Source organism: Haplochromis burtoni, unplaced genomic scaffold (assembly GCF_018398535.1).
Source record: "Haplochromis burtoni strain Fernald_Lab_line unplaced genomic scaffold, NCSU_Asbu1 Contig_78, whole genome shotgun sequence".
Lineage (NCBI taxonomy): Eukaryota > Metazoa > Chordata > Actinopteri > Cichliformes > Cichlidae > Haplochromis > Haplochromis burtoni.
Window position 1 is genome coordinate 1,229,967 of NW_024582439.1, and position 19,578 is coordinate 1,249,544.

Sequence of the window (19,578 nt, forward strand, 5' to 3'; positions counted from 1 at the left end):
CGTGCGTCAGACAGTATGAATCGAACCTGAGCGCGCTTGTGTTGATGGCGGCTACCGCTGTCCCGTTCATTTCCTAACGCACCGGGACCAAACTTCAAGCGACAAGATGTTTCTGTCTGCTGCTGTTCGCTCTGCAGTGTCGCAGGCGGTACGGTTGTGATTTTTTATGGATCTGGGGAAAGGTTTGGGTGCAATTTTCGATAACTTGGAGGAAAAAAAATGCTATGACTCTTCACAAGGGCATGCAGTGGAGGCCGCTCAGCAAAATGACGTTGGGTAACACTAGCATGCTAGCTAAATTAGCTTTCTGCTGTCAAACTTTTAAAAGGCGATCGCTGGAAAAATGTGCAGCGAAAGGAAAACATAGCCGCTAGAATGGGTTTTTAGCAGGCTCGTGTACATGCAGTTGGCTTTAACTTCACCCTATATAACTGCTTGCATGGCTACTGTAAATTCACAGTATGGGAAAACACAGCAATATTAATCACTTAATATTAATCTAGCTGGAAACTTGGATCAGATAACACTGTTTGCAATTTACATAAAACAATGATTTACGTAAAAGTGGCTCAGCACAAGAAGTTTTGTGTATAATAACAGCTTGCAAAAGCTTTAGATCTGTTAAATATCAATTATACTGCAAAGTTTCTACTAGTAAAGTAGTAATTCTACACATTTGTTACTGTACATGTACTTAAGCTATCTAAGGTATTCACTATGCAGAATGTCACATTTCACAGTCATACACATCGTACTATCAGATCATAAATTTTGATTATATAAGTATAATCACTCCAACATTGCAACTGGGGCTCATTTTAATTGTTTTATATACAGCTATGCAGCTTAAACTTTAATAATAAGGCATAATGTGTTACAAGATGTATATTTAATATTATGGTGATGTAGAATTGTTCGCAGCTTCAGATTTCAAGAAAATTCAGTAGTATAAACGTAGTACAATTAATTTCTAAATATAGTGGACTAGAAATAGAAATCTATAGATTTGGGGTTATTTAGTTTTCATATCTTCTTTCGGACTAGTGGGAAACGTTAAAATATACACGAAGAGGTTTATTTTACACAACTTTACTCACCTTTACACTATTGTGTCATACTTTATGTAAATAAGATTTTCCAGTAAGAAACATTTTAGTTTAGTTCCACTTCATCGATTTAGAGGAAGATTTCTCAAAAAAAAAATTTTCTCATACTAGAAAACAAAAATCTTGACTTTAGGCGCAAACTAGGGCTGGGCGATATATCGAGTTTTTAAAAAAAATATTGATATATTTTTATACGAGATATAAGATGTGAAAATATCGTTTATATCGATATAGTATATGTTACGTTTTAATTATACTTGTGGAGCCGCAAGTTTGCCTCTCTTTCGTCCACTTTTGTCTCTACGCAACGTTACTCTGCCTCGCCTCTCCTTCACTGAACACAACTCCTCCTCCCCCATCGCTTCACCTGCAGGCAGCGACAAGATGGACACGGCAAATCTCCGTTAACGAGTTACTGCGCATCGCCCCGTGCGTGGAGTTGGACGGCGTCAACGTGTTAACGACCTAACCACGCTAACGCCATGCAGCCCAGAGGGGCTGCACAGCCTAAAATCCTTTCATTTTCTCAAAAGTTGACAGCGCGCCTGATGTATGAATTCTGGTTGTGCTTGATGACCGCGAACCGATTTTATGTGGAACACGGCGCTCAGCAATCTGTCAAAAATGTTTGAGTACGACTTTGGTAAACTACGGAGCTGTGGAGTAATACGTACTGTGCTTCAACGTAATATTACCGTACTTTGTGTGTATAAGGACCATAAATGGCACCTGTTCAGAGTCATGGTTACAAAGCGGATTTCAAACTCCAGGCTGTCAGTCACGCAGTAGAACTTGGGAATAGAGCAGCTGTGAAATCTGTCTTTGTTATTATGCTCAGCGTCCTTTATTTTACATTTTGACTGCACAATTGTGAGCTTTTTGTTATGCACAAAAACAACATTGTTTTAGTTTACTTATGGAGCATTATTAATTAACAAATGCTCATAATATATTTTTGAGTAATTTTTTCATGTACACCTATGCTGTATGTTAATAAAAGTGCCTGTGTGACATCTGGGAAACAGCTTTAACTAAGAACTCTCTTTCTGTTCTTACTTTATGGAATAAAAAAATATCGAGATATATATCTTATATCGCCATCCAGCTAAAAAATATTGAGATTTGAATTTTGGGTCATATCGCCCAGCCCTAGCGCAAACCTTCCATTTTATTGCTGTATGTATTTTAAAGCTTTACTAATAGTATAGTTGTGTACAAATCAAGGCAGGCGCAGCAGTCACTATAAATTTGACCTTTTACATTGAGCCAGTCAGTCAACAATTACCTACAGTCTTTAGTCTTGCAATCTTTGGGTCATTGATGTGAGATTCATATTTTATTATGTCTAAGTGCATCAGTTCTGTTTAAAATATGACTTGAAGGAGTTTAATCTACAGACTAACATTTAAATAAAATAAATAAGAGGTTTAGAAAACTAACAGATGATCTTAAATCACAATGTTAATTTGACATCTGCAGTTTAACTCCTCCCAGTTCCTGGTTCATTTTAAACTTTAAACACTTCAAACTTTTTTACTCGAACACCTGTATTAACTTCCCAAGGGCACACATATAATTTTAAAATGAAATTTAAATTAAATAGAAATTAAGTTAACGTTTACTTCAACATTATCCTAGTTTTACATAAAAACCTCATGTTTTTGGTTGCACCACCTGATATTTTGAGGTTTTAGTTATCGCTGAACTAACACAACTTAAACTTGGGTCTTAGAGAATGAACTCCTGCAAGTCATGAATTGGATTCATTATTTTTAACATATGTTATGCACTCAAAAGTATTGCATGTAAGTAGCATGTTTACTGTAAGAAATGTTGGCATTTGAGATCAGTTTGAATTTAGCTCCATGACATCACTAGGTATTTTACCTGTTTTCTTCTGTTTTGTAGGCCAGGAGTCTGCATCAGTCTGCTGTACGTGCTGGAGCTGGTGGCATTTTTGTGGTGAGTAGCACTTTCCGTTCCTCAGTGCACAAAATGTGTAGAAGGTGACAGACAAAAACAGAGAGTACATGCGGATGCTGTACACGCTGATGCTGTATGGGCTTTTTTTATACATTGTGTGAGCTCATCATGGTGGGTTACTATAGATCAGCAGCTCATGGAAAATTTTGTAAATTACAGCAACAATTTGTAGCCATTTCTAATATTATCTATATTACTACTAAGTTTAATTGTTACTGCTCATTGTTCAACGCAGTCAGTCTAGCTGTTACTATGTCACACTAACATTGTTTTTTTAGTTACACTGGGGCAGAAGTTCACTTACTTCTGCAATTTTTGTCTATTATTGGAAAATGAATTATTCATGTTAATACATTTTAGAAGGGTTAAGAAAAAGATTTGCTGATGGGCTTCATAAAACAGGATTAAACAGCAACACCATATCAGCTTTCTTTACTTGGTGTATGCATAAACAAATTTTCACAAGCATGGACTTTAATCACGAAACTTTTAGAAACTGTATTTATCCTCACCTTGTCTTATTTCAAAAGTGTATTCTGTCTTAGTGAGTGCTGCTCCAAAACCAGGGTTACACAGGTCACGGGAGAAGTGGGAGTCCGATTTGCATGTAACAATTGAGGCAGAACGATGGTCGGAATAATGTCAGAAATGTTTAAATGTAACCATTAATATCAGATACAGACAGACATTACAACAATCTCCATCAAACTTACATCACGCCACAAAAATTAAATAAATGTAAACCAGAGTTTATAGAGCATTGAGGAGCGTTTGTGTTTTTGCACAAAGGTAAAGGCATTCTGGCATGAATTTTCCAACATTATGTCAAAGGTTTTAGAGCTATTCTTTCCATTAGATCCTCAAATATGTTTATTAGGGGATTTTAAAGGTTGGTACCCAATTATGAAAAAAGCCAACATAAGTTCCTGGAACTGTCTCTATGCATTGTTCGAAAGTGCATAACCATTATGTGGAAGTCAGACTTCCAACTACCTATTTTTAGATGGATCTCAGAGATATGTAGATGTGTCCCACTTGAAAACATCACCTACACGCTCAGAAACGACTATAAAACCTTTGTTAAGATTTGGCAGCGTTACCTGGCCTATATGAACACTATACCAACTCCTTTATTGGACTGATAGGATCAAATGCAAAGGTTTTTAGAACTTATAAACCTACTGTCACCAGTGTCAAGTATTGTCCTTATGCTGTATTTTTGTTATCCTGATCTGTTTGGGTGGGTTTGGAGATGTGTTTTTGTCCATGCGTCACTAACTTGAAAATTTTGCAAAAAAAAAAAAAGGCTCAGCCATTAATTGAAGACACAGCTCTGCAGTATGTTTGTGCAGGATTGATCCCAGTGGTATCTGTTTTCCGAAAGACCTTAATTTATCCAGGGAGGAGCCATTACAGCCACACGAAAACATCTTGTGATAGTTTCATGCATTGGAAACTCTCCTTGGTTCCATAGTCCCCCGGTAGTAACATTGTTTTTAACCTGTGCTTGATTTAAAAAGAATTCTTATGACACTCTTCTTTAATGAATGCATTGCTTGGCTGCTTTAAATTAAAAAACAAAAAACATTAAATTTCTTCCCTCCTCAATTTCTCTATTGCACAAAGGAGCTTTGCTGCTCACAAGGGGGCAGTGTGTGCAGAAGCAGAAATAATAGTTGTCTGTCTTGAGTCTGTTCTCTCGTTGGGTAGTAGCACCTGTTTCCCTCTGGGCTTACATGATGAACTGTTAATATTTTATCAGATACTGTTTGCAGCTCACAGATCTGTTACTCATGCATGAAAGTGGTAGCTGTTAAGGAAAAATTCAGCCTCAGTAGAAGCTTCACAAAATTTAATATATACACAGATAATTATATACCGAAGACGGTTATGTGTGTGTGTGTGTGTGTCTGTTATAAATAAAGTTTAATCTACTTTAATGTTATCCTTATTCTTTTTTTAGCACAGAGATACTCCTGACAACAACCCTGACACACCTTTTGAGTTCACTGAGGAGAACAAGAAGGTGAGCCTCGCATCTGTGTTGAACAGTATTTTTTTAATGCACTGATGTGGTTTTCATTACCAGTAATAGCAGATAATTGCAGGTATTGATTTTGTGTTATTGTACAAAAGCTGGAATTTCTTTTCAGAAATACCCAAGTTGATTGGCTTAAGATGTCTCTAGCTTTATTTTGTAACTAATTTAGTAGTTATTTAATTGCCTTTCCACCTTACTACACCAGACACAATGTATTTTCCTGGTATTTTTGTAGAAAAAAAGCTCAACGATAGATGGCCTACCTACTACTGTACTGTACTCTACAATTATAGTATCATTTAATTCATGTACATGAATTATATTAGGACTATTTCACTGTATAAATTGGCCTTATTGTTAAAATAAAAATGGGAAATACAGTTATGGAAAAATATCTTTTTCTGTTCACTGTAGAGGATTGAGGCGATCACTTCAATGTACCCAGAAGGACACAAGCAAGCAGCCACCATCCCCGTGTTGGATTTGGCCCAAAGGCAACATGGATGGCTCCCTATTTCTGCCATGAACAAGGCACAGTCATATTTTTAGTGTTTTCCAGCAGAGTGATGCTCGTCAAGCTTTTCTGATGATAACGAACACATTTTATATAAATGTTGTATTTCAGGTTGCAGAGGTGCTGGAAATCCCTCCAATGAGAGTATATGAAGTAGCAACGTTCTATACGATGTTCCTACGTAAGCCTGTGGGAAAATACTTCATTCAAATCTGCACGACAACACCCTGCATGCTCCGTAACTCAGACAGCATCGTGGAGGCCATCCAAAACAAACTTGGTAAGAGTGCTTTTCCATTTTATGCTGAGAAACCAATGAAGAGATGAAAACAGATGAAAACAAACTTTTTTTTATTGTGTATGTTTGAGATAAACAGAGACTGAGAACAAATGTATAAATATACAGTTGCCATTGGTATTCAAACAATATCAAGCTGTAGCATCAAACAAGATTGAAATCAAGCAAGGAAACTGTCAACACACTTGAGCCTACGTTACATTTAATAGAGGACAACGTTTGTTCTTTAAGTCAACCATAGTGAAGTTTTACTCTTCCTTTTAACTCGTATATGTGGCTAACAGCTGTGGCACGTCAGGCTTTAGTGCTCGAGTTAAAAATATTTGTTGTTTTAGTAAGACAATCTGTAGAGTGTCAGATGAGACTAGCTGAATATGAAGCGTCTCTCCATTTGGTTCTCCACAGGTATCAAAGTTGGGGAGACTACTCCAGACAAGATGTTCACTGTAATAGAAGTGGAATGCCTGGGTGCCTGTGTGAATGCTCCAATGGTTCAGATCAACGACAACTATTATGTGAGTGTTCGAGTCGTCTGTGCAGATGAACGTTTTAACTAAATTAACCAAATTAGATTAAAGCTCAAACGAGTTTCACAAAGAATGTGTACAGAGCACCGTTTCTGGAGTTCTCCTCTCATGTGGAAAACAGTACAGGTGTGACACAGCCTGCAACATGGAAGACTCTAAAGGAAATTAAGAGCAGGGAGAAAAAAATAGAGAAATAATCAGCTATAACACGAATGTTTTCTTATTCATTATATTAGTTTGGAAAAATATCAACTTCTTGAACCAAGTGTGATGTCAAAATTTTTCTTTTTGGATTCTTTCGTGGTTAACCACGTGAAAATAATTCGACCATGGGACATTTAGTTATTGCAAGCTGAGCTTAAGTGAATTACCCAATTAAAGATGACTGTGAAGGAGGAATTCTCCGCAACACCTCAGCTTGCTGAGGTATCATCATTAGCGAGAAAAGGCACGATGTGTTAATACCAAGAGTACCTTGTGCTGAGGTTGGCATTTTCTTATGTGAATAATTAACACTCAAGCCATACACACAGCCTTTGGAGATTAGATTAATTCAGTCATCAATTAAACATTTAGTTTTACTCAGGATGACACAGTTTGCAAATAAGAGCTTGAACTTGTGTCGGGTTGTTCAGGGGCTTCTAAATATGAAGGTAGAAGCAGCTTTGGAGCAGCACACAGGCAGTATTAATTAAGCAGACCACCCGATTCAGTCTTTGTACTTAAGAACAGTGTGAGATTTGAAAAAAATGCCATAATGGTTTTGGGCAAGTCTATATCATTCATTTTTAACACTATGGTTCAGCTCTGCAATATCATAAAGTAGCTGTACTGTAAATAAAATAAAATAATTAATTAAAAAAAGCACTATTTGACACTTGTATCCTCTTTAGCACGACTTGGAAAAAAAGCTAAATCTGTCAGAGCTGGTTTGAACTTTACTGACAGTTAAAGTCAGAGTTATTATTGGCTATAGTTATTAGTGGCCATAAAAAATAATTGATTGGAAAACTGGGGATGCGCTGATCATGAAACTCTGGCCCGATACTGATGTTTAAAATAAGCTGAAGACGGTATATGTACTTTTTTCCCCCTGTTTATCGTTTTTCTGTTGTTGTTTACTTCCTCTTCTTGGTTTCCTCTTGCAGCCAAACAAAAAAAAAATCTTCATTACAAAAATCCTTTCCTGTTTTAAAGTCGATTAGCTGTCTGTTATGCTGTATACTTTATAGTCAGGGAAAACTGATATGATACAAGAGATACATATCAGCCACTGATGCCTATAAATATCACTGCAGATGTCAGTATTCTTGTTTTAGTGAACAAGGCTGATATTGGCTCATATTGGTAGGCTCATACATCTTACTATTGATAAATTGGTGCTGCCCTGCATGTCCTAAAGATCAATTATAAGATAAGTTGGGAAAAGTTGCTGTTGGGTGAAATACAGTCACTGACTGACATGGTCAATCTGACATTGATGTAGTATTTATCCATTTATTCAATTTAGAATAAATCATCATAATTTCCTTTGAATCATAAAGATAGTATTTAAAGTATTCCCCTGTCTTTAGAATATAATAGATCTTCTTACAGATTGGAGGATGTGAAAATCAAAACATGGACCATCAGATGACCAAAAGCTAAGCTGCTCTCATCCCTTATTCTAGGAGGACCTTACACCAAAGGATATCGAGGATATTATTGATGAGCTTAAGGCAGGCAGAGTCCCTCCACCAGGACCCAGGTACGTGCACAATTTGCATAATAGATTCTTATATAATTTTAAAGTCATATGTGAACTGATTGTAGATGAAGACGTTTGTTCTTTTTCTATAGGAGTGGCCGATTCTCCTGTGAGCCTGCAGGCGGACTGACTTCCCTGACAGAGCCTCCTAAAGGACCAGGATTCGGTGTAAGATCGGACCTGTAGACATTTCTGGGCCACTCTCTGCTTGCTACAAAGGCAAGCTGTCAGTGAAACTGTTATGGTTAAGTCAGATATATTGTGTAAATAAATTGTTCCTGTACATGTTCTCAAGGTGTCAGTGTCTCACTTACATGGATTCCAACAAGGAAAACAAAACTGGAAACATGAAATGCAAGATTTGTAGCAGTTGTTATATTTCTAGATACTTCTAAGCAAAGCTGGCTAAAGGACTGGAATAGTAAAGCTTCTTAATACGTCAATGTAAGCCTAAAGCTAAGTATTTTTGTGCATATTGTGATACTACATAAATAGTATGTATTTCTACCTCAGTAAGTTATGTGACAGTTTCCACTGTCATTGCCACTTCAGTGATGGCCACCTATGGAAACCTTATGAAGGGTTTTTACTTAAGTATGAATCACATCCTTTGTACACTCAAATTCATTCAAATATGACATCTCAAAATTACAGCATAGCACATGCACAATAAGATGCATATTCCTACCATGTATGCCCCTATGGAAAAATCATGTAATTAAAAGCTCACAGTACAAGCTAAAGCTATTAGATGTTTGTTGAAGTACTACACATGCTAAAACAAAAAGTATAAAGCCTTTTTAATTAACACTAGCTCTACCAAATTTATTTTTGGTCCTTAATATTTTGTTCTGAATTTTACTGGATGTAAATATATTTTAGTGGACCAATTTTAGATGTCTTTCAATTACTGTGGATCAGTGACATTTAAATTGTTTATTCATAAAGAAAACCTTTGGTAAACGGTAAATACCACCAGATATGCTGCTACGCATGGTGTAACAAATTATGATTAAATTGTAAAGTTATTTTACTACATGTTACCTCTATTTAGTTAATTTCAAATGTGGTTTATTGACATTGTTTCATTATATTTGGTTCTGGACATACATTTAAGACATTAGTAGAGACTACCTGATGGTTCTGACAGGAATAATATAAAAATTCTTTCATCTAGTACATCTCCAATTAATATACTCCAAACTAGACTGTGGGTAGTATCATTGTGACTGACTTTATTAACAAAAGAACCACGTATTGACCTTAAGATTCCGCCTGCTTAAACACCTTTAAAGTTGATTCATTCAAGACATTACATGATAAACACAGCCCCCTTAGCCTTGAACAGCACCCCGCTTCCTACAACTGGTCCTGTCGTTTCATTTTCATCCCATCCCGAAGCCGTTTTCATGTCTAGCCGGTACCCCTCCCCCACTTTCCTCGTACCAATACGCTTTCAACCCAGCTCTTCTCTGCAACATATAACATTATGCACGGTGACGCATGCGCAATGCATGCAACATGATGCAAATGTCACTGCGCAACCAATTCTAAGCTGGCTCATACACTGAATTGGCGGGCTAATAGGTCGACTTAACCAGATCGGCTAATTACTGAAACTGCGGCCTGAAGTCCGCAGCCATGCTCACGACAAAGAAGGAAAACACCATTCCTCTGTTAACCTCAGCCGTGATCTTCGAGAAAGTTCCCACTGACCGCAGCACAGCAGCGGAAAAGATGACGTCAAGTGCCCATTCCTGTTCTCTCTCTCCCTCTCTCTCCCTCCTTTCGGTTCAAATACACACGCTCAAAAGCCACTTTGAGGTGCTACACACACCGCTAACGTACAACATGTCTCAGCAAAAAGCGTATTCTTAAAATTAAAGATGCGAATTTACTCACGGCTTCGATTAAATGAAAGTTAAACCGTTTGACACATACCCATCTACAGTCTATCCAGCAGACGCAGACCTTATAAGCTCGGTGGTGCTCTGGTGGTCACATGATTTCTCCCTACCAATGAAAATGACGCTTGCATGTTTTGCTAGGTTTTTCTCCGAGAGGACGAGCGACGAACGGCTTGGATGTTTTCAAAACCAGCGATGAACGTCACACAGCCGTAGGCTACGGTTAACGTCCAGTATTTAGGAAATTAACTGTTAATATTGCGCAATAGTCACATATAGCGGAACCTGAATGAGTCGGTGGGAACGTGTAACCCCTTTTAAAGGTAAGCGCAAAACGAGGTTTCTTGTTTGACTGCCTCGGATCAGGATGGGTAAAAAAATCCTAGCAATCTGGCTAAGTTGTACTGCAAGCTGGCTAACGTTAAGCTAACTTGACGTAAACTGCGTGCGAAAATGGGAATGTTATGTGTTTGCGTGGGCTTGGTATAGTTGTGCGCCACGTGCGTTACACACATTGAGGACTTATTCTACGCTAACTGAAATTTCCACCCCAGTAACTGCCTTTAGTAGCTCGGTGCTTTCAAAGCGAGGATACAGAGCGCTGATAGGAAAATGTCGGGGCGAAGCAGAGCGAGCTGGGTTAGCTTCAGACAGCCAGACAGCCAACGGGGCTGTGTAGGTCTGGGAACAAGCTCGCTAGCTAGCTTAGATTAAGCGCTGGGGAGGGGGATCGTTGTGAGGGCAGTAAAGGAGCTGCAGTGGGCTTTTGTCTCGGGCTGTGCTGTGCTCCCTGTGTTGACTGTTGCTGTTTAATCGCGAAACGTGAACTTGAATTTGCCTTGTCCTGGCCAAGCACTAGCATTAGAACACATATTTACTCACAAGACAAATTTCACCGCCAGATTAATCAACTAACTAGCTCGTGTTTATTATCTATGTCCAAGTTGCGAATTTTAGCGCTCAACAACATTACTTTTTGATTATTGGAAGCACGAGCGGCGTTAACGTTGGTGGGTGGTGGTTTCTGCAATGATCGAGCCAACACCACTTCGTTTATTTACAACCAGCGTAGTTTGGCGGGACAGTAGCAGTCAATATGCTGTAAAATGTAGTTACGATTTGTAAATTCTCTCAAGGAACTAGCATAGCTATGAGAAATCCGGAGCTTGCGCCTCCCAGGCAGTGACTGTGACATCTTGGGGGTGTGTTGCCTGATACAAAAGCTGCTTGTCTTTACATGGCTATCTGTGCAGCAACCCGTCTGAATCAACCGAAACGTCAACCTGAAATTGAACATACGTTAAGTTAAAGAGTTTTATTGGATTGCAGCACGTCTACACTGTTAAATGAAGCTTTAATTTTTTTTAGAATCAGTCCGAAATTGATCCTAGTGGCAGTATTTTTAAGTGACATCTGTCTCATACAAAATACTGTGTATTCGTCTTATACTATTATATTGAATGCAGTATGTAGACAGTGTAATGGTCATATTGTAATGGTGTTTAATTAATCTGTTTTTTCATACAGTTAAAAAAAAACAACAGTATTAAATGTAAAATATATTTTTTATGTCTTTGTTAAGGAACAGCACATGTAAATACAGTTAACTGGCCATTTTAAAATAATTGTTTCATTTTCAATATTACAAGAAATGTTCATTTTGGGATCATGAAGAAAAATGCTATTTAGCACCACAATTCAAACATGAAAACGTGTCATATTCAGAGATTAACTAATCAAGCAGCTGCTTAAAGGTTACATCAAAAATAAAACCATAAGAAACCAACTGTCAGAAACACATACTCTTATTGTCTCTTTTGGGGGGCTTATTTTAATTTTGGAGACATGAATATTGACTTGAATACTGCTAGTGTTCTAGAAACCTCCATTTACAATTTGAGAGTTACTAAAATAAAGCATTAGTTGTTACAATTCAACTGTTGTGCTGACAATTGATTGTAGCATCAGCTTGCGTCTGTGGCCTTTTAAATAACCAAATCTTACAGGAATGCATGAAAAATACTCTTAAAACAGGGTGATCTGTTTGTCATTTCAGTTAGTTATATTTAGTAATTTCACTCTTTAGCTGACCTTAAACCAGGAACTGATTAATTAAACTGAATGTGTTAAGATTATAGAAGGTTGTATAACAGCAAGCATACTTCCAGTTCGCCATGACACATCATAAGTGACCTTACTACTAAGGAACAGCACTTAAATACCTTAAATGGTGAGTCCTCAATGATGAGTAAATTCTTGCGCAATTGTAATTACAATTCCTTTAGAATAAATCTTGTTAAATCATTTTTTAAAACTTAACCTTAACCTCAGCTGCAATTTAGATAAATCACCAGGACCATACTGCAATTATTTGGTTATTAACAATGTACTAAGGAGCAAGTTAGGATGTAGTAATACATGATACTTTTTCATATTAATGTTTTGTTAAATGTAGTCCACTGTTAATCTGCTATTCCTTTAGATACATTTTATATAGACAGAACAGTAAATAAAAATGTTATTCATAGACTTAAATTGGCAGTAGCTGATTTTTATCAATAGAACATATCACTCTCATATTAGGGAACATGATTCTTCAGGCATTAAAGTGCTGTCTTCTCCCTTGATTGATTGATTGATTGGTCACTGCTGTTTTGGACTCAATTGTACGTGGTGGGATTAGTAGGCTTTTCATTAGTGTGCTTGTGTCACCTCAAACTTTTGTTTTTTAAAATACTCTTTTACTTTCTGTAATGAGTTTGTACTAACATCTCTCTCACTGGCAACTGAGTATCATGTGATGATGATTTGCCTGAGGATGAATGAGACCTCCCACGGCACTAAAGGTTATGACAATACGAGTAGGACACATAATTGACACTGCAGTATATTACCAAGCTCTTTCTTGCAGTGCGTCATGGGTGCCTTTTTTGTGGTGCCATTGAAGAGAAGATGCTTCTTTTTGTTTGAAAGGGTTTTCTTTGTTCACTTCAGTCTTCTGGTAGTTTAGTAGCTGACACTGATGAAGCAAATTAAATGATGGTGTCCAATAATAAATGTCAGTTTTAAGTAACAAAAAGGCACTGCCCTGGCTTTTATCGTTTTGTTCATTGCAAACAACATTTATTTAGTTGTATTACTTAATTGGTGATTTTAAAAATGCATAGCCTCAGTGTAACGGTGTGATTCTCTACAAAAGATTAGGTTCTTTGGGGCGTATAGGTTTAAGGGTATATTAGGGCTCTCCAGTTAATCAAAATTTACATTCAATCTAATGATTTAAAATTAGATTAAACAATTAAGGCAATTCCTTCTTTTATCACATCTGTGCACTCATTTGCCCTGTGTTATAAATCCATGGCACCTTTTCCTTTGCTGCGTGTGTATCAGATTCATGCTCCTCTGTTAAAGTTAAGACACAACCTAATGTGCACATCGCCATTGACACAGTCAGCACAAGCACTGGCATGTGCTACATCCTAAGCTCTACATAAATTCCCAGCAGAAGCATAAAGTCAGTGTTCTGTCCTTCTATTAACCGCCAGACGTACTCCTTGACATGCTGTACCAGATTTAGATCATCTTTTGGTCAGCACTAATATTAAAACAATTTTAATTGTCTGAAAACACTTTGGTTTTAACAAGTAGAGAAAGGAGAATTAAATTTGAAAAAAGCTGCTTTCATCTGCTCCCTTATTCACGAGGAATCGCTACAGTGGGTAACTCCAGATGTTGAATTTGGATGAATCTCTTTTTGTGCTGGTTGCCCTTCATGACACAACCCCACAGGGATTTGTGTTTCTTCACAGCACTGAACCGGGGATCTCAGGCTTCTTAGGTGAATGTGTAAAGCACTACTGTGGAGCCACTGGAAAGGAGCATCAAATGCCATTCCCGGCTTTTGTACTGGCAATCTGTGCTTGATGCTTTTGTCTGTGATCTCAATGTGAATTGCCATAATTGAGCAGACTTGGGGTATGGGCTCCATGGACTGGACTTGTTGTGCTGCATCAGATAGAGGATAGATTGCATGGGGATCCAGAGAGTTTGTAGGTCAAGTCAATACTTTGAACTCTTTGTTTTTTGTTGTTTTGTTTGTTTGTTTGTTTGTCTTACTTTTCATGTTCTTCCAGAGAATACTGGGATACATTGTCCTGCTGTTAGCTGCTACCAACAGCCATGGTGGCTGCTATTGGAGGTGTTGTGTTACTAATCAGCAATTTCAAAAACAATAAGTTGCTTGTTTGACTTTTCACCTCAAGATTTTAAATGAATCAGTCCCAAGTGAAATTAAAGATAGCATTAGGGTTAGGGTTTGGTATGTTCTACTGTTAACCTCTGTGCATAGTGTAACAATGGTTGGGTGGGTGGTGGTGTCAGTATGATATTTTATTTTATTTTATTTTTTTAATAAATACATTTATATAAAGGTTTCCAGAAAACATTTCATTGTTGACCTGTTAGTGGTTTTGATGTTGGGGTTTTAAAATAATTAAATTTTTTAAAATAGCTGCCCAAACAAGTACTTAGGAGTAATAAAAGACTTGCACATGTGCCGGATGACACACAAACAATGCAAAAGGACAAGAGAAAAGCTGTGTAAATACTACTATCCCCTTCAAAGTTTCAGCATGTCAAACTCATCAAGACATACTCCAATGTCGTGTTTGTTTTGTTGTTATGTCTGCATTACTGAAGCACCAGTTCACTTTCTTCTGTTTCTGCCTGGCTACCTTTGTTATTGGTGCGGTAAGACAGCTCAACATTTTTCAACTTAAAGTCTTTTTTGTGAGTTTTATTGACCTTTAGATATAATTTAAAATGAAAAACAAACACCTAGAAAATGTGAGGGAGGTAGGGAAAGGTAGGCTTAGTACATTAAAAACATGAATGGTTGCATGTCCTGACCAGTGGGTGTTTTTTGATAGTAAAGTTCCTCTTCAGTCTAATTGCATAAAGTCTGTGGTTGCATGTGGGGGTGAAAAGAGCCCCAGGCTCATGAGGACTCGCATGTCTTGAGAGGCCTGCAAGTTGGCTATGGGGTGAACAGCAGAATCTCAGAGCAAATGGTAAATTGTTACAGTTTGCCAAAAGTGGACCGGGCGATCTGGAGACAAAGGCAATCATTGATCCTTCCACAGGTTGATCTTCAGAAATCTAGCGGGTTTTACTTTCCTGAGATAGATCTTTCTACCAAAGGCTCCATTTTGGCCATTTTGGTTCATGGTCCACTAAACAGTAAGTTAGAGTTTTTAGGGAAGGACTAGAGCAATTCTTCCCCAAATTCCCAACAAGCTGAATTTACATTGTTGTCAAACTGCAAGGTAAATGGGCACCTTTCTGCCATTAGATAGCAGGCATTGCCCATTATTCCAGAAGCCGTTGAAATTATAATGACATTAACCTCCTAAGACCCGAACTCTTCCACGGCATGCATTTTTAATTTCTCTTTGATATTTGGGCATATTGGGGCCCAATGAATGTAAAAACAAAGAATTACCAGATTATTATTTTTTTTTTACCTGATTTGTCTTTTTATGAAAAATCAGAGCCACATATGAGGATATTCATTTAAAATTTTGATAGAACAGTAGCAGTATAATGTCCTCGTAAATGGATATCAGGACCCGGTAGAGCAAAATTGAGTATTTTGGTCTAAATAACCCAAAATGTGATGTCCACATACGTGGACGGCACGTCCTAGGAGGTTAATGCAATTTGTCTGCAGTTGCCAGTCTGCCCATGCTATCATTGCATTGATAGTTCTATTATAGTGTATTTACTCACAGGCATATGACGAACTTTACTTTTAAAAATCTGCTTTTGATAATAAGCTGGCTGACACCTTCATCAAAAATGTCTAGCACATGTATGGGGTGAAGAGCCAGTGGGCAGATATCGGTTGACATGTAGCTTGATGACGATCAGTTTCACAAGCCAGCTGGCAAATCTTTTTTTGGTTTTTCTTTTTTTATTTAAAATTCAACCAGTTTCCGCAAGAGAATATGACCTGTTGTTCTCTGAGAGTATTTTTGTTAGAACTGGCATATGATATGTTAATTTCCTCTTTCTCATTGATTGGATCTTGTTTATGTTGCTCTTCCAAAGCTTTTGCTTTCATTTTCACTCATCCTTCTTTCCTTCAGACACTAAATTAGCTTTTATTGCTCGTCTACAAATCCCTTACAGAGTTTGTCTCATGGCGTAGTCAATTGCAGGTGAGACTTTGCCTTAAAGGAGGGGCATGTTAAACAGCTATTCAATTGTGACTCAACTGTCACAACTGCGTATCAATCCATATGTCAATGTGATATGACTTCCTGTAACGATGAAGTGTTTGATCTGCAGAAAAACTGTTATTTAAAAGTAATGTCATTAAGCAAGTTAAAACTACTTATGTTTAGACGGAGCATTTTGTTTTTGTATTTAACATTGTAGCTTTGTCATATACTAATAAAGTGATCATCTGAATAATTGCTTCTTGCGGTCGCGCTGTGGTTGAGACATTAATTACAGAGCAGTTTTGGTCAGTTTGAAATATTTTCTCTGGCTGTCTTGGCAATATTTAATGCCAGCATTTATCTTCTGATCACACTCGCATGCATAGTGACAGGTCTGGATTCTCAAAAATCAAATTTTCCTCTTATTTCTGCCAGATCATGGAAATCAGATGGTGGGAAAGAATCTGCAGTCACATCAGTTTTACACATGCCGTCGAGGCAGATCGTCATAAGAGGCATAGACAGAAACGTGCTGAGAGCCATGCAGACGCTTGTAAAGAAATGCAGCCCAAGTACACAGTTAATACTGAACTGAAAGTCCAGCTACGTAAAATTTTCAGATTTCTTAGATTCTTATTAGACTCCTTCCAATATTTTGTTGCTTAATAATGCAAGCACAAAGAGGGCTTGCTCTAAAAATAACTGGAAAACGTTAGCATGACATCTATAGTATAAAGCCTCTCCAGGCAGACTATAAGCTTCTTAGAGAATAGGGTATTGACTAAGGTGCTGTAATGCCTGAGCAATTATGTAAGGGCATACGTTATTTCCTCTTTACAGTGCACTTCTTGAGAAAATTTGTTTGCATTACAGTTGTTCATTTGGATTATTTTTCATACAGTGGAAAGTACATAATACTTCCAGTTTTTATTGTTTTTGTCTCCAGTATTATACAATATTTTGTTTTTGTAATTTGTTTTATTCCTTAACACAATGCCTAACTTGCCATATCAAATGTTTTGTGCGTTATGCATTTTTTGGGTGAGAAGTAATTTAAGAAAGGGGAAAAATAAGAGGCGGCAGATTAAAGGAGTAACATTCACATGGAGGTGGAGGGTTCTAAATGCAGATCGGTGCAATGGAAAATGTCTTAAGCTATTTAGAAGACATTCTCTTAGAGAACAAGAGAGAAAGGTATTAACCCTTCACGGGTTTAGGGTTAAGCCTAGACACAAAGTGATGTCTTAGATTTTATTTATTATTATTTTGGTTCCCTGATTGCAAAATTCTGATGGAACAAAAGCCAAAAATCTCTTGTCTTTAAAGCAGAGAGATTCGGGTCTGAGGTACTAGTCACTGATGACTTGGACATCACTCAGTGAAGGAAAGTAATGATTTCATATGAGCTTAAGCTTACTAAATGTATTGGTTCATTTCATGTGAAACATAAGCAGTCTGTTTGAGACCTAAACTTGTGCCTTTTGTACTCGAGTCCTTCACATTGAGAGTTTTAGCTTGGCTATCTTTGGTATTTTGTGCCTATATGTTGTCTGCTTGGTCTGATCTTTGCCATATTGCAGCATTTCACAGCAACAAAGAGCAAGAATGACTTATGGTTGTAATAAAGCTGTTTTACTTTACTAACATTCTGATTGGGGTTCCTCTTTTTTGTTTTGAGTGCTCACAGCAGGGCCATATCTTCAGGGAAATCCCCCCCAAACAGTCATTTTTTTATTTTTTTTTTACTCTTCACTCTTCAGCAAAGTGAACACCACTGCCCACTGAGTATTGATAAATTGCCATTATTGGTCATTGAGGCTACTGTGGCTGCACCGTTTAAGCTTTGTGATGGTGAAGATTGGTCAGCTTAGAAGATGGAGTGAAATTTAAAAAGGTTACAACAAATGTGATGGGAAAAACTCCAAGCACAATAAGCCAAAGAAATTATCTGTTTCCTCTATTTGAGGCAGCTTAAAATTCTGTTCTGTATCACTTTCACTTCATCTTGTCGACTACACTTATTGGGTTGCAGTTCAAAAGGGAGCATGAAAGCAAGCAGTGGTCATGATGTGATGTGCCTCAAGCTAGACCAGAACCTGCAGTTGGCTCCATCAGCCGAGTATCTGCGTCTTCAAGAGGCCTAGCAAGCGTGCGCTTGTGCATGTGTCTGTGAAGAGGGTGGAGCCTCCTGATTTCACAACATGTGCTGGCCTTTGCCAGCAGCTGAATGTGTGCAAAGTGTTGTTTTTGTTTGGTACGTTGAGCGCATTATCTTTGTGTGTAACGGCTTGATAATCTATTGTACGCTTTTAAAGGCCGACAGTTCGAGAGCCTGTGACCTTCCTGCGTGACTGTGAATGCACCTCATGCGCACAGGAAGGAAGGAACAGACTGGGTTGCAATATTACAATGCTGTAGGTTTTTAAATTATTAAAGAGCTCTTAAAGTTTTATTTTATGAATGAGCAGTGAGAGAGATATCTGTCTGTTGCTAGTTTATTGTGAAAAAAGACAATTTGACAGTGGGTGTGTTCTTTGCATTCTTCATGGACTGCTTTCACTTCACTGATGCCAAAGAAAGCAGCCATATCCTGTTTACTCTGGCTCGGTTTTGTGACCATGCTTTCGGAAAGCTGAGGACCCTCCTGCTGTAAAATAGGTTAATGAGATTTTCATTCACAGGACAGTTTCAGTGGATTCCTTTTGGTTGTAGAATAAATCGCATCACTGAGCTCTTTTTGAGTGGAGAAATGTGATCAGATTGTGCTAATCATTGGCAGTACTCTGCATGCTGCTTTATGCTATCCATGACTGTGCTAGTTTTCATTTTAAATGGGTTTAAAGCTAAGGTGAAAACAGGCTACAATTGAGATCGCTTAGGGTTATACAGGAAGTAACCTATCATATTCTCCACTGTATGTTTACATAAGAGTTAGGGTTGCTTTTGATGATGGGTTTTATGTCTTACTAACTGTTTAAAATATTTGAAGCAACGGCAACATAGCAATGTTGGCACTGTTTCTACTCTACCTGAGCACTCAAAGCACTTTATACAACTTGCCTCATTCGCCCATTCATAAAAGCGCTATTGTCTATGCTTTTTCTACATAAGTGCTTTCTGTCTAACATTCACACACATTTATACTCCAGTGGATGCACTGGAGAGCAACTTGGGTTTATTATATTGCGCAAGAATATTTGGCATGCAGACTGGAGCAGCCAAGAATCGAACCAC

The 19,578-nt window shown here is 37.7% G+C and overlaps 2 protein-coding genes and 1 long non-coding RNA gene across 4 annotated transcripts in view; 2 read left to right on the plus strand and 1 right to left on the minus strand.

The window, feature by feature from the left end:
• On the plus strand, positions 1-8,506 carry ndufv2 (NADH:ubiquinone oxidoreductase core subunit V2). The gene is made up of 8 exons (XM_005924592.3): positions 1-148; positions 3,015-3,068; positions 5,053-5,115; positions 5,545-5,661; positions 5,756-5,924; positions 6,348-6,457; positions 8,140-8,216; positions 8,309-8,506. Exons 1-8 carry the CDS (start codon positions 107-109, stop codon positions 8,400-8,402), a joined length of 726 nt encoding a protein of 241 aa, XP_005924654.1. The 5' UTR covers positions 1-106; the 3' UTR covers positions 8,403-8,506.
• On the minus strand, positions 5,977-10,221 carry LOC102295862. The gene is made up of 2 exons (XR_315953.1): positions 10,158-10,221; positions 5,977-6,624 (listed from the first exon to the last, which is right to left on the minus strand). It is a non-coding gene; the product is annotated as an uncharacterized LOC102295862 (long non-coding RNA).
• Positions 10,222-10,287: 66 nt separating this feature from the next.
• The window catches only part of ankrd12 (ankyrin repeat domain 12), a 37,326-nt gene continuing 28,035 nt past the window's right edge, over positions 10,288-19,578 (plus strand). For both annotated transcript variants that reach the window (XM_005924593.3, XM_005924594.3), the window contains exon 1: positions 10,288-10,446. The gene's annotated coding sequence lies outside the window, so the exon portion shown is untranslated. The remainder of the gene's footprint in view (positions 10,447-19,578) is intronic.

What these genes read in the sequence shown, in the direction of transcription:
- ndufv2 (XM_005924592.3), top strand. Translation starts at nt 107, where the DNA reads ATGTTTCTGTCTGCTGCTGTTCGCTCTGCAGTGTCGCAGGCG. An exon ending in GGCCATCCAAAACAAACTTG is followed by an intron (nt 5,925 to 6,347) that starts GTAAGAGTGCTT and finishes GGTTCTCCACAG; the next exon opens with GTATCAAAGTTGGGGAGACT. An exon ending in AGATCAACGACAACTATTAT is followed by an intron (nt 6,458 to 8,139) that starts GTGAGTGTTCGA and finishes CCCTTATTCTAG; the next exon opens with GAGGACCTTACACCAAAGGA.